The 14,441-nt window shown below is 44.2% G+C and overlaps 1 protein-coding gene across 1 annotated transcript in view; it reads left to right on the top strand.

Annotated features, from left to right (window-relative positions):
• Positions 1 to 14,441, top strand: part of HEATR1 (HEAT repeat containing 1) — a 46,007-nt gene that overhangs the window by 28,204 nt on the left and 3,362 nt on the right. The window contains exons 26-41 of the mRNA XM_081123782.1: positions 42 to 185; positions 769 to 887; positions 987 to 1,108; positions 2,589 to 2,717; positions 4,138 to 4,368; positions 5,108 to 5,234; positions 6,397 to 6,554; positions 9,426 to 9,472; positions 9,579 to 9,702; positions 10,338 to 10,478; positions 10,958 to 11,244; positions 12,045 to 12,195; positions 13,053 to 13,211; positions 13,326 to 13,460; positions 13,591 to 13,695; positions 13,777 to 13,945. Of these exons, the coding sequence (XP_080979908.1) occupies positions 42 to 185; positions 769 to 887; positions 987 to 1,108; positions 2,589 to 2,717; positions 4,138 to 4,368; positions 5,108 to 5,234; positions 6,397 to 6,554; positions 9,426 to 9,472; positions 9,579 to 9,702; positions 10,338 to 10,478; positions 10,958 to 11,244; positions 12,045 to 12,195; positions 13,053 to 13,211; positions 13,326 to 13,460; positions 13,591 to 13,695; positions 13,777 to 13,945 (2,348 nt within the window). The remainder of the gene's footprint in view (positions 1 to 41; positions 186 to 768; positions 888 to 986; positions 1,109 to 2,588; positions 2,718 to 4,137; positions 4,369 to 5,107; positions 5,235 to 6,396; positions 6,555 to 9,425; positions 9,473 to 9,578; positions 9,703 to 10,337; positions 10,479 to 10,957; positions 11,245 to 12,044; positions 12,196 to 13,052; positions 13,212 to 13,325; positions 13,461 to 13,590; positions 13,696 to 13,776; positions 13,946 to 14,441) is intronic.

Below are 14,441 nucleotides of genomic sequence, written 5' to 3'. Positions count from 1 at the left end.
AGTATTTGCTTTTCCAACTTTTTGTCATATCTGTTTCCCAGAAAATCACAAGAACTAGAATCTGTTCAGGAAGTTGGAGGCTTTTACTGGCAAAGAGTAACCCTCATCCTAGAATTACTGCAACACAAAAAGAAACTCAAAAACCCTCAGATATTGATACCAACTCTCTTCAGCCTGTTGTCAAGGTAACGACCCCACCTTTGGTGGAGAGGAGGGGTTCTCACTCATCTATAATTATTTAACATTCTTCTTGCTTCACTGGTCTGTAAAATAAAGCAAGTTAAGAACTGTTGTTGAAAGATTAAAAGAATGGTTTTAGGTACCCATTGCCAGTGCCCCAGACTAACCATCACCTGTGCTGTGCAGTAGGTGACCACTCACCTGACAGCTTGCTTTCCTTCTCTCAGTACCATGTCCCTAGGGCAGCATCACTTGTATTTAAAGATACAGGGCAACTCCCGCTCTATTTTTAGGTATAAATTATTACATAGATAGCCGCAGCGTATGCCATTGACTTGTGGACGTGTTCTTTCACCTGAGATTCCAAACAGACCAATGGAAAGTGCAGTAGAGGAGAGGTGATTTGATACGCCACCTGCCTGTATGAGAAAGAAGTTAGAATTAGAAACCTTCACCTTGTGAATGGACTTGATGTTTAATGTTAGTGTTTAGTCATCCCTTACTTAACGTGTTCTGGACAGTGGTCATTGGTGCATTCCTGACATCCTGCAGCTTTCACACCTGCCATTTCTCCTGTGGGCCCTGCAGGTGTTTAGAGCCTTTGCCACCGGAGCAGGGAAACATGGAGTACACCAAACAGTTAATTCTCAGTTGTTTGCTCAACATCTGCCAAAAACTCTCTCTAGATGGCGGCAAAATACCAAAAGGTATGTGTGTGCTTTGTTGGAAGGGGTGAGTGGGGGAGTTGTCCACTCCAGGGAGGATGGTGCCTACTACATACAGAGTGTTTACTACTCACACCTCAGATGTTCTTGATGAGGAGAAGTTCAATGTGGAATTGATCGTCCAGTGCATCCGCGTGTCCGAGATGCCTCAGACCCATCACCATGCTCTTTTACTTCTGGGGACTGTGGCTGGAATATTTCCTGTAAGTACTAATGACGTGGCCTTAAGTAGATATTTCAAGTATTTCTGTCTTCCGTGGACGTGCGGTGTTCACGGGTTTGAACTCAGTGGACTTGGGATCTTACAGTGCTGGCAGGCCTCTCAGCCCTGCCTCTCACTAGCTGAGACAGATTTTTGTTAAGCTTCAGTTCCTCTTCGTAAGGTGGGGATAGTAGTAACGTTCTCCATAGTGTGATTGTGAGGACATGACTGAATAATTTAGTGAGCATCATTGCAGTGCCTAGCACACGTAGCTATCAGATAAGTGGTAGAATTCGTGTTACTTGGAAAAAATTACTATCCCCATCAGTCCTCAAACAGCTTTCAACCAAGAAAATAAATTTGATTATAACTAACTTAAGCTAAAGAAATTATGTCTTTTACAGAAATATGTCACTTGAAGGTTTTTGAGGAGATTGACACTACTTTCATATTAGAGATTTCTGTCAGAGGTTCTTAACCCAGGGTTCTCCCTGATCTGCTAAAACCATGTGCATAATCTTTGTGTATGGGATTTTTTTTTCTTGGAATAAAGTGTATAGCTCTCGGGAGTTGATAATCCAGAAAGGGTTAAGTATCATTGATATTTTTCCTTTGCTTTTATTGAAATATAGTTTAGATGCATAAAATTCACCCATTTAAAGTGTACAGTTCAGTGGGTTTACTCTCTTCACAAACTTACGTAACCATCATAATTACTCCAGAGCATTTTCATCATCCACTGGCAGTCACTCCTGTTCTCTGTCATCACCCCTGCCCCGCCTCCCCCCTCTCACCACAACCACTAATCCACTTTCTGTCTCTGGATTTACCTATTCTGGGCACAGTCTATAAATGGAATCATAGTATGTGGCCATTTTTGTGTCTGATTTCTTCCACTTAGCACAGTGTTTTCAAGGTTCATCTGTTGAAGCTTGAATTGGTGTTTTCTCTTTATGGCTAAACAGTATTTCATTTATGTATATACTACATTTCATTTATATATTCATCAGTTGAAGGGCATTTAAGTTTCCACTTTTGGGCTATTATGGTAAAATTATGCTGCCTTGGACATTTGTAAATGATATTTTATTTGAACATGTTTTCAGTTCTCTTTGGAGTGGAGTTGCTGGGTCATCTGCTAACTTTAACTTTCTGAGAAACTGCCAGACTATTTTCCAAAGCAGCTGCACCATTTGGCGCCCACCAACAGTGTATGAGGGCTCTGATTTTCCACACCCTGGCTGCTACTTGTTATGCTGTCTTAATACAGTCATCCTAGTGGGTGCGAAGCGATATCTTGTGGATTTTGCATTTCTCTAATGACTAATGATGTTGAGCATCTTTTCATGTACTTATTGACTGTTTATCTTTGGGGAAATGTCTTTGCAAATCCTTTGTCCATTTTTAAACTGAGTTATAATGAATCATTGATATTTGATGTGTTTAAAATAGAAAATGTTGAAAGATGTATTTTCTTTCAGGATAAAGTTCTACACAATATTATGTCTATTTTCACATTTATGGGAGCCAGCGTCATGCGTCTAGACGATACTTACAGTTTTCAAGTTATTAACAAGACAGTGAAAATGGTTATTCCAGCTCTTATTCAGGTGAGCTGTCCTTAGACCATCGCTAGTATTACTTTTTAATTTTTAAAATTTTACATGGTATGAAGTCCAAGTAGTAGTAAATGAATGACATTTAACAGCCTTTCTGAAATGCTCTGGTATTTATTTAAATTTTAAATGATGAGGCTAAGAAGGATTCTTGGAAATAGTATCTTTTCCAAGAATGTGAATAAATATGCGTGTTATAAGGATATAACTACAAAAGTGCCTTGACATTATCCTGACAATGTGAATTTACATTTACTGTGTATTTCAGGACATTGCATCAGTTTGCTAATACTCTTGTGTAGGTCCATGAAGATAGGAAGCTTTAGAGCTACTATGGCAAAGTTAATTTGCAATTCAGCAGACATTTACCAAGCACTCTCTAAGAGCTAAGTACTCAGAGAGGAGTGAGACATAGTCTCTGCCAGTAAGGGATGGACGATTTGAAACTAAAAGTGGCCTCAAACATGAAAGAGGTTGGTCATCTACTTGAGTTTTCTGTTTACCTCCACTGTTGTTGGTCTTACGTTACTGATTGGACCATTCCAGGGATGACCGTACTCAGCACTATTTCCTTCTCATCTTAGTATTAGATTGGTATCCTCTGTTTCTGACACATTGGCGAGTCAGGACACGTGTATATACAAAGAACAATAACTGTCTGATACTGTATATACCAATAAGATAGGTAAGTGCTGAAGAGTCCAGCATAGGGAAGTCACGTGGGTTAGCCTGAGCACAGTTTCATAAACGATGCAAAGTGGAATGAAAGAAGGGAAGAATTTGCCCAGTGAAGAGGCAGCGCCATCAGTAGCCTGAGCAGAGGCCGTTGGGAAGGTGCAGGGTGTGAATGTGATGGAGGTGATTTGGGAGGGAGCAGGGAATCGAGACAGAAGTACAGGGCACCGGTTTATTCATTTATTCTTTTGTTCATTGAACAGTTTTATTTTGAGCTCCGATAGCAGAGTAGAATGGTTTGAACTTTATTCTGAAAGCAATAGGGAGGGAGCTCTTGGCCTTTCTTTGCTCTTTCACCTCAGTTGTACCCATTCTTCTCGAGCATAGCACAAATCCTGCTTGATTGTGGCAGCTTCTCGGGCGTCCTGAGCGCAGACTTGCTCTCAGTGCCTGTCACTTGGCGTCTGCCATTTACTGCCTCCTGTTATCTCTTCACACCTGTCTCATTTCTGATGAGTCTTCTTGGGGCAGAGCTCACATCCTACACATCGTATTCCCCTCAGGGCCAAATAGTGCCTGGGACATAACTTATGCTTATCGAATATTTACTGATTGGTTTTGATTATTAAAATTCTTTTGATCACTTTGGGTACACGTGAAGGCCTTGTCCTGTCCACTGACAGCCAGTTTTGTGGGGGGTTATTTGTTCTACTTGCTGCCCCTGCCTGCCCCTCTGCAGTCTGACGGTGGAGACTCTGCAGACGTCACAAGGAATGTGGAGGAGATCGTAGTGAAAATCATGAATGTGTTCGTGGATGCACTGCCACATGTCCCGGAGCACCGGCGCCTGCCCGTCCTTGTTCAGCTCGTGGACACGCTGGGCGCAGAAAGGTTCCTCTGGGTTCTCCTCGTCCTGCTGTTTGAACAGTATGTCACTAAAACAGTGCTGGCAGCTGCCTGCGGAGAAAAGGTCAGAACACAGGGCGGGTATAAGAAAGAAACGGTGTTTCACAGGTTTTTTTGATATTTTCCATCTTAAATGGGTTTTGGTGATGCTTCATGCCGTTACTTAAACAGTGCTGGCACAGAACTGCTTTTAGAGGCCTTTTGTTGTTATTTAAAATCCTTTTCGGAGCCTATGGTTCTGAATTCCACGGTAGCAACAGACATCTCCTGAGGGCTGTTTGACTTTTCTGAGAAGCAGGTCTGGTGCGCTGCTGGGCGGCTCTGAAGCCCAACAGGGTAGAGCAGTGAAGTAATTAAACTGCGTCTCTTGAAAGTGGCTTTGAAGGCATTTCCTGGGGAAAAGGAGGAGTGTTGGGATCAGTAAAGCCTGTGAGACACAAGTGAGTATTTTGAGGAGCCCTGCTGGGATAGACGAGGAAGCACTTAGGAGTCAGGACTGTTTTCAGATGATGTAGACCTAGGGTCTGGCAACAGACCTGGACCTGCTCTAGTAAAGCAGGGCTCAGTTCTGCCGGGAATCATGGTGCAGGTCACCCTGGAATTATGCCCATGTAGTTCTCATAAGCCAGCCGGGTATGTAAGGCACTCGCTCACTGGCTCGTTCCTCTGGTGATACATGTGACTGTGGGAACAATATGTGGGAACAACTGTGCGCTCAGGAATATTTTTAAGACGTTTCCCATATTTGCATTAACATAAATTTGACAGGTTCAGTTTATTACCTACGTCTCTTCTCTATACAGGATGCCATGTTGGAAGCAGACACTGAATTTTGGATCTCAGTCTGTTGTGAATTTAGTGTCCAGGAGCAGATACAGAGCTTGATGAGTCTCCTCCAGTACTTACTGAAGCTGCCTGAGGAAAAGGAAGGTGAGTGTGAGCAAGCGTCAGGAGTCCTTCCTGTTGAACCTGAAAGCTTGGGGCGGGGGGGGGAGGGCAGAGACCCTTGGAGCAGGTTATCTTTAGAACCCAGAGAACACCTTTAGAAGGACTGCTAACAGTGAGTAACTTCTCACTCATGCACATGATTGCGTACGTTCTCAAATCTTCATGGAAAGAAAGGTGAGTGGGGTTTCTCCTGGTCATTCCTCACACATTGTCGTCTGTGCCTCTGTGCCAATGTGTTGGCTGGGGAGTGTTGCAGTATCTGGGTGAGTTATGGTAACATAACAGCAGGTTACCAGGGCCTTATTAGCTGTATCTTGGCTTCCCATCAAAATGGCTGTGAAGACCTTTACAAGAAGAAAAGCAGTGGTGACTAAACATTGAAATTCTGCCATGCGTAGGAGTCCTGGAGAAAATGCCACTGTGTGTAGCACCAGTGGCATTGGCTTGATGTGCTGCCTGTCTTAGTTCTGCCTCTCAGAGCAGAACAGGTGCATTTGAAAGGCGGGTCCTTGGACTCTGCAAGACTGATTCCAGTGTGGCCAGCCATGGCCCTGTCTTCCCTGCTTGGCCAGGCTGTGACTTGCCTCACCTTGGAGTCGGCCCAGACAGAGTGGAAGGTGCCTAGAGAGTTGTGTGTGGGGACATGCTAGAAGAGTCTTCATTTTGAGTCCCTCTGGGACAGTGGGTTTTAAGTGACTCATCCGGGACCCCCAACTACTGCACCAGCCCTTTGATATTAGATCCATTTGAACATGGTGTTCTACAAAGTTTCAGGACTTCTCCAACTTTTTAGAATTGACTGTTAAAGACTTTGACCTGTTGTGGGCACCCTGTAAATGCCGCTGAGGCCTCAAAAGTGAGGTGAAGTCTCCTTTCCCAGTAGAATGGCTTCCATTTGAATGTCTCAGCTGCCCTGTATGTGGCGGTTTTTGTTTTTTTCTTTTGGTCTTACAGTCTTCTCAGGGCAGCTGGTTCCTTCCTTGGCAAATACATTCACGCCTTTCACTAATTTAGAAGGGGGAAAACTGGGTCTCATAGCTTAACAAATCTCTGAAAATTGCATCCCATTTCCTGTGTTCCTTATATCTGTATGTGTACTAAGGTCAAAGGTGAGTGTGGCCACTTGCTTGTTGCTGTTTTTCAGAATCTGTTCCCAAAGCGGCACCTAGTGCGAGTGAATCCCAGGAGATGCTGCAGGTCTTTGATGTGGACACCCACACTAGCAAGCAGCTGCGGCACTTCAAGTTTCTGTCCGTGTCCTTTATGTCTCAGCTCCTGGCTTCCAGTCATTTTATCAGAAAGGTGATGTGCTCTTTAAATATGTTTATGATACAGTGATTGTGCTTTTTCTAAAGGAACTGTGTTAAACGAGTAAAAAGAGTTTGGCAAATACTGCATGCGAACAAGAGGCATGACTTAAAAGATAGAGGAGAAAATGGTACCGTCACCACAAAAAATTGTTTGGCATAATCTACTAAGGTTGTACTTACATAAACCTTATGACTCCGTAATTCTACCCTCAAGCAGCAGACACCCAATAGAAGCGTGCACCCCATAGAAGTGTGTGCCAGAAGACATCTAGGAATGTTAGATCCAAGAATGTTCATAGGAGCCCAGAACTGACACCATCTGTGTGCCCATCAACAGTGGAGTGATGGAGTGATGAAGTGACATCATAAAGGGGCATGGGCGAACCTGACGACCCTTATAAACAGTGTTGAAGGAAAGAAAGGCGCAGATAGTGCATCCTGTGATACCAGTTGTATGAAGTTCAGAAACAGCAAAGCAGATGTGTGGTTTTAGAAGTTAGGATAGTGTTTGTGTTTGGAAGGAGCAGAGGGTCGTAGGGAGGTCAAGTAGAGGAAGGATTCAGAGGCTCTGACATGCTGTGCTTTACCTGAATACTGAATTCTACATGTAGGATTTGTGCACCTTTCTGTTTGTGTGTTGAACTTGAAACAATGAGAAAGAGAAGGAGACAGAAACAAAACGAGGAATAAATCACAGGAGAGGGGGCAGTCACGACCAGGGATACAGGATAGCTCCACAGAGAACATGCTGTATGACTGAGCAGATCAGGAGGGGAAACTGTGACCACTGAAATAGTCACAGAGAAACAGTCCAGAATCCTGTACTTATTTGTGATTTAAGAAAAATAATCCGCCCGGCCGGGCGTGGCTCAGCGGTTGAGCATCGACCTAGGATCCAGGCGATTGGGGTTCGATTCCTGGTCAGGGCACATGTCCGGGTTGTGGGCTCAATCCCCAGTCGGGCGTGTGCAGGAGGCAGCCGATAAATGACTCTCTCATCATTGATGTTTCTATCTCTCCCTCTCCCTCTCCTTTCCTCTCTCTGAAATCAATAAAGATATATTTAAAAAAGAAAGAAAAGAAAAATAATCCCCTTAGCATTGCAAAATGGCTGGGAGCTCGGCCCGAGAAAGCTGTTAGAACCTGCAGTTCATCACCCTTCACGGTGGACATCAGCGGGGTGCCATTAAATTCTGCAGCAAGGATGCTCTCTGCTTTTGTTCCTATTTGGCAAAACAAATGTAAGAATCAAAAGATAAAAAAATTCATAGCACTAGTACTAGTTCAGCAACCTTGCTTGATAGGGATCAGTGTACACGCTACCCGCAGGCAGGTTAGTGTAGATGCTGTCCGCAGGTGGGTCATTATAAACTCTGTCCCCAGGAGGGTGAGGCAGATTCACCAAGGATGGTGGTACAAGGACATGAGCTTGGGTACACCTGTATGCATGTAAGAAATGTGTTATGTGGCATCACAAAGGGGGGAGGGGGAGACCTCCAACAACCACAGCTGGCACAGTTTATTTTCCATGTGGGAAAAAAAGACGGGTGTCACATTGTAAACAAAGAACAGTTTCAGATGATTAAAAACTTCAGTGCAAAAAGCAGTATCTAAAACTTTTTTAAAAATCCTCATTCAAGGACATTTTCATTGACTTTTAGAGAGAAGGGAAGGGGGGGAGAGAGAAAACATGAATTGGTTTCCTCCTGCACATGCGCCAACCAGGGCTGGGCATCCAGCTGGCAACTTACACGTGTGCCCTGACTGGGAATCAAACCTGGGACCTCTTCGGTGCACAGGACAACACACCTACCAGTTGAGCTACACTGGGCAGGGCTAGGACTTTGAGAAGAAAATTGGGGAATATTGTGACCAAAGACTGGAGAAGAATTTCTTAAAAACTTTGATTCAACAAAAAGAAATGAAAGCCACAGAGTAAGAGAAGGTGGTTGTGTGTAAGTCCAGAAACATCAGTTTCTACTAGAACAACTGACAAAGAATATGAATTTACTGAGGAGGATTCACATGTGGCCAATAACTGCATGAAAAACCCCTTCTGTGGTGAGAAGGAAAGTGCACATTGGACAGATGCCACTGTGAGGTCTGTCAGGTCGGCGAAAGTGAAAAGCTGTTAATAGCAAGAAGTGCAGGGCTGTGGGGACACGGGCCTTTCTGTCCATGGGGACGGGTATTGTGTGTCATGGGATCCCTTGGCCCAGCCAGCCAAGTGAAAGGTGCTCAATTCCTTCTCTCAGGTGTATGCTCCGCAAAAACTTGTGGAGATGCTCAAGGAGTCATAAAAATGGCCTTGTTTAGCATTGTTAGTGAAAGGGGGAAAAATGGTCCTGAACTACATGTCTGCCAACAGAGCTGAACGAATAAATAAGTTGTTTATTTACAGAGGATACTGTGTGCAGTTAAAACTAGTGAGCAAGACAGATCTCAGAAATCCAACATTACCAGAAAAGTGTGCTGCTGACAGATTCAAGTTTGTGGGTTTGGGAGAGTGGAGCTAGGGAGCAGTCCATAGGGGACCATAGCTGTATCCATAATAGGTCATCTTAAAATCAGATATGAGCTAAAGAAAGGTCAGCACTTCATAATTAGTAGGGTATTGATTGTTTGCTGTATTTTTCTGAGTCTTTGTAGTTATTACCAATATCTGTGGAATGTAATTAAAATAAAGGAAGTAGAGTTTTTACTGTATGGTGGGGTGGTCTGAACTGGATTAGGCTGTAATGTCAGAAAACATTGCGTGGGCAGTTTGAATTGAATAGTCTTAGATGAACCCAATAGCCTACTGCAAGTGATTTTTTTATTACCAGCTTCCATGCTGTTCTAATGCCGCCTCTTTAAAAATTAGGTAGTTGAAAGTGGTGGTCCTCAAGTTTTAAAAGGCCTCGAGCAAAGGTATGTTACTTTTCCTTTTTCAGTTTTTATTTGGAAATGATTTCAAGCTTTATCAAAAAGCTGGAAGGGTAGCACACAGATTTCTCATGCGCCTCCTGTGTCCTAGGCTGCTGGAAGGTGTCCTTGGCTACATTAATGCTGTCGCCCAGTCCGTGGAGAGAAATGCAGACAGGCTGACAGGGAAGTTCTGGCGCGCGCTCCTTAGCAGAGCTTACGACATGCTAGACAAGGTGGGTCTGCCTTTCTCCCCAGTTTCTGTGCATCCTTGCTGTTTTTATGTCAGTATGAAACATAGTTTTACTTTAAGAATAAACTTACCAATAGCTTCTCTTAATATTATGTAGTTCAGGTTTTTCTTGGAAAAGAATCTCTTGACTAGAAATAATTTTGTCAGAAGGACGATTGTTTCCCTTTTGATTTTGTGAACATGTGCCTTACTAAATACCATGCTTTCAATATTCACTCATGAAACGCTAATCTAATGTTCCACTTTGCTCATGTGGAATGAAAGAAAAGCACCTGTCAGGTGGCATCTGATCTCAGCAGCATCGCTGGCCTTGACAGAAGGACCACTGCTCGAATCTGGCTGAGTTGCTGGGCTGCCTGGCAGTGATCAGTTCAAATCAGTTCTTTTTGCTGTTGTTTTTGTTTTGTTTTGTTTTGTTTTGTTTTGTTTTGTTTTGTTTTGTTAAGTAGACGTGATTAGGAATGCTTCCCTGAGAGGTTAGTGTCAGAATTAAATAAGAAAATGTGTTTGAAGATGCCTGGCACGTGGAAGGGATGCAAGCAGTAGAGGTCTGTCTGAATCTGCGTTTATCTCCCTTTTTCTAATTTCGCTTTTCATTAAATGTAAACTGCTCTCCAGGTCAATTCCTTGCTGCCCACAGAAACGTTCATTCCTGTGATTCGAGGGCTGCTGGGGAACCCACTGCCATCTGTTCGCCGGAAAGCCATGGATCTTTTGAACAACAAGCTCCAGCAGAAAGCCTCCTGGAAGAAGAAAACCGTAAGTGGAGACTGCATCAGACCCACCCCTGCCCCGTGCTGTCAAGGAGCTGCATTAAACTCCCTGACGTCTCCACAGTACAGTCTAGATAAGTAGGTTGTTATATGAGCATAATGCTGTGATGTGTTTTCAAATGGAATGTTAATTCTAGTAGGAGTGTAGGTATATGTTGTAAGAGCTCTTAGAATGGATTTCAGACCTACTGGAATTCTTGCTTAATGTGGACCACACATTGGCTTTAGGATGATTGTTATCCACCCTTTCTGCAAACCAGTAGGCAGTCGTGTGAATCAGGACTGATCAGGAGCACATGCATTGGCTCAGTGCCAGTAAGTAGTTGGAGGTTATTTTGTGTGATCATGTGGTCAGGACCTCTTGGTGGGGCCTCCTTTCAGGCAGTGTCATCAGTAACCATGGAAGGTGGACTAGCGGAGCTCTTGCAGCTATAATTATTTGAGAATTTTGACTGTCCTCTTCAGGTTTGTCATTTCCTAAAACTGGTTCCAGTCCTTTTGGCCATTGTGCAGCGTAAAAAGAAGGGGGCAGAAGAACAAGCTATAAATAGGCAGACAGCTCTGTATACCCTAAAGCTTCTGTGCAAGAACTTTGGTGCAGAAAACCCGGAGCCTTTTGTGCCAGTGCTGAGCATGGCCGTGACCCTGATCGCCCCGGAGGAGTGCGAGAAGAATGTCCGGGGCAGTGCCCTGCTGTGTGCGGCGGAGGTGGCCTCTACCCTGGGAGCACTGGCCATCCCCCAGATTCCCAGGTACACTCGGAGACCTGGGCAGGAACATCACATGGGGCTTCTGGTACAAAATGAAAATAATACCTCAGTCACCTTTTTGCCTATAAGTAGAAGTTACATCAAACTAGATTTGCTAAAACCTGGCCGGGTGGCTCTGTCAGAAGCGCCGTCCTGTACACTAAGAGGTTTCGGGTTCAGTTCCTGGTCAGGGCACATACCTAGGTTGCAGGTTCCATCCCCAGTTTGGGCACATACAGGAGGCAACCAGTGGATGTTTCTTGATCCATCCCGTGCCCCTCCCCTACCCCATTCCCTTCCTTTCTAAAATCAATAAAAGCATGTCCTCAGGTGAAGATTTTTTTTTAATTAGATTTGCTTAAAGAATTGATCTTTGACAAGCTGTAATTAGGAAGCCACAGGTGAGGCTCCTCAGAGGGGCCATCCACTCGGGGAGAGTCCATACCTGACTCTGGGGCTGTGCAGCCTTGCAGGTCACTTAGCTTTACTGTCTGTGAAACTGAGACACCACCCACCTGTGGGCTTCCAGAGGCAGAGTATGGGATGTTGGCTTCTTCCGTAGAGTCTGACACACAGCAGGTGTTAAGTTGAAAGACATTATGTTTAATTGAGCGCTGTGTGGTGCTGTTGGCACTGGGAAATTTCGTGTTCTTTGTCACGTAAACTGTAGACGAAGTTTTGTAGGCCTTGACAGGCACAGTGTGTCATGTGGGCACCAGTGTTGGATTTTTTCATAATGGCTTGTACTCCATTCTCTACCGTTTCTGCGTAAAGTTACTCTAAAGCTGGATCTTTATTTCTAGTCTGATGCCCTCATTGCTGACAACAATGAAAAACACCAGCGAGCTGGCCTCGGGCGACGTCTATCTGCTCAGTGCCGTGGCCGCCCTGCAGAAGGTGGTTGAGACGCTGCCCCACTTCATCAGCCCCTATCTAGAAGGTGTTCTCTCACAGGTGAGCCATTGTGGCCACAACATGCTCTTTGGGTTCAGGGGAAAATTGCAAACTTGTTTTATTCTTTATGTCTTTAGTTTCTGTTTGGCAGGAAGGTTCTTTCTGAAAAGAAGTGCTTGTTATTCCCTAGTGTGTGCCTTTCTCTCCCCTCCCGCCTGATCCCAACGTTGATGTGGTATTGCTTTGTCATGAGGCTGGTCTTTTTGATTTTGAGAGTGTATTTTATTGCTCTTTTTTCCCTTGAGACCTTTGGAATCGAGCTGGCAGAGCTGCCTTTTATGATTTCTTGTAGAAACTGGGGTGCCCTCTGTTTCTAATGTTGGAGGGTTTCCTGTATCACAGTGTAGTGCCTACTTGCAAACACAATGGGCAAGTGACATTTCCAACTGAAAATGCCCGAGAATGGTCCCTCGTTCTGTTCTGTTTTATGGATCGTTTCCCATTTATAAGGTTAGGATCCGTAACTTCCTCTATGCAAATGACTTAAGTGACCCATGTGTGCTACAGCCAGTGCTTGAAATTTACAGAAAGGGTCCTCTGCATCCGATATGTCAGCAGGGAAGCACTCCAGTCCTCATGACAGCTGAATTCCTGTCTTCTCAGAATGTCACAAGTTGAATGCTCTGTGTCCTCGCACCATTTACCCACATCCCAGGCTCCCAGTTGGGAAAGAAGTATCTGTCATTTTTATCTCCAGACAAGCAGGGTTGGCTCTGAAAGGAATTCTATGAGCCAATGTGTACCAAGTTCTTCAGCCACGAGCATTTGGGTGACTTCCTGCATTGCCATCTTTGAATGTGCAGACGTTATCACCGATAGCCACAGAAGCCCTTGTCCCTGTTTTTGTATTTTTATAGGTGATTCATTTGGAGAAAATCACAGGTGAAATGGGTCCAGCCTCCCAGGCTAATGTCCGTCTCACATCTCTCAAAAAGACACTAGCCACCACACTGTCACCGCGTGTCTTGCTACCAGCCATCAACAGTACATACAGGCACATCCAGAAGCACTGGGAGGTAAGAGAATGTCAGGGATTAGTCTTTGGGGAGGGAAGGTACTGCAATTTCCATGTTCACTAATGAAATCGTGGAATGTTAAAAACGGGCCCCTCTCTTTGCTGTTATTGGTAGAATTACATGGGTCCATTTATGAGCATCTTGCAAGCACACATTGGGGTCATGAAGAAGGAAGAGCTCACCTCCCATCAGTCTCAACTCACCACATTTTTCTTGGAGGCCCTGGACTTCCGAGCACAGCACCCTGAGGTCAGCTTATTGCCACTTCCCCAAATCCTAAACTCATCTAAGAGCCAAGAAGAACCAGCTATGTGACCTGTTCTACTTACAGAGCTGGATGTCAGAACTCTGCCTAATAAATCAGTTCTTTTGTTTTCAGAATGATCTGGAAGAAGTTGGAAAAACAGAAAATTATATCATTGACTGTCTAGTAGCTATGGTTGTAAAACTTTCTGAGGTCACATTCAGACCCCTGTTTTTCAAGGTGAGCTCTCTCCCTCCCCATCTCCTTCCTACTCGTAGAAGTAATGAGACATGTAGAATAAACTCCTCTTCGTCTTTCTAGCTGTTTGATTGGGCTAAGACAGAGGATGCCCCAAAGGACAGACTGTTGACATTTTACAACTTGGCAGATTGCATTGCCGAAAAACTGAAGGGGCTTTTTACTCTGTTCGCTGGCCACTTAGTGAAGCCTTTTGCTGACACTTTGAACCAGGTGAACATCTCCAAAACAGGTTGGTAGCTAACTCCAGTTCTGTTGACACCTTGCTCTGTGTGCCTTACACAAAGCAGAGTAAGTATAGTAAGTCTAAGGAGGGTGTTTCATTCTGTAGTCGGTTGTCAGGCCCCGAGCTCCTGTTTTATAGTGTAATGAAAAACGGGTTGTGAATTGACTCACTGGGAGAAAGACTAAAGTGGGCATCACTCTGAGTCATTGCAGGTACCTTTAAAACATTAACACTAAGGTGCTTTATTGATGCTGGAAAGCAGCTCTTTGACACTGGTCACTTAACTTGCAAACTGAGTCTCTTAGCAACCAAATCTCTTCACTGTGAAAGGAGTCACCCGAGAGGCCGTCCACTTGTGTTCCACCTCCATCCTAAGTTCGATTTCTAGACTGTTGTGGAAATACCCTTCTGATTGTAGTTCTTTTAATAGTGACTTGAATTTAAATGTTGGAGATTAAATTGTGAGATTTATTTTTCATTTTTACTCTCCCCCATCTTACAG

Source organism: Miniopterus schreibersii (assembly GCF_964146895.1).
Source record: "Miniopterus schreibersii genome assembly, chromosome: 21".
Taxonomy (NCBI): Eukaryota; Metazoa; Chordata; class Mammalia; order Chiroptera; family Miniopteridae; genus Miniopterus; species Miniopterus schreibersii.
This window is presented reverse-complemented; position numbering and strand designations above follow the sequence as displayed.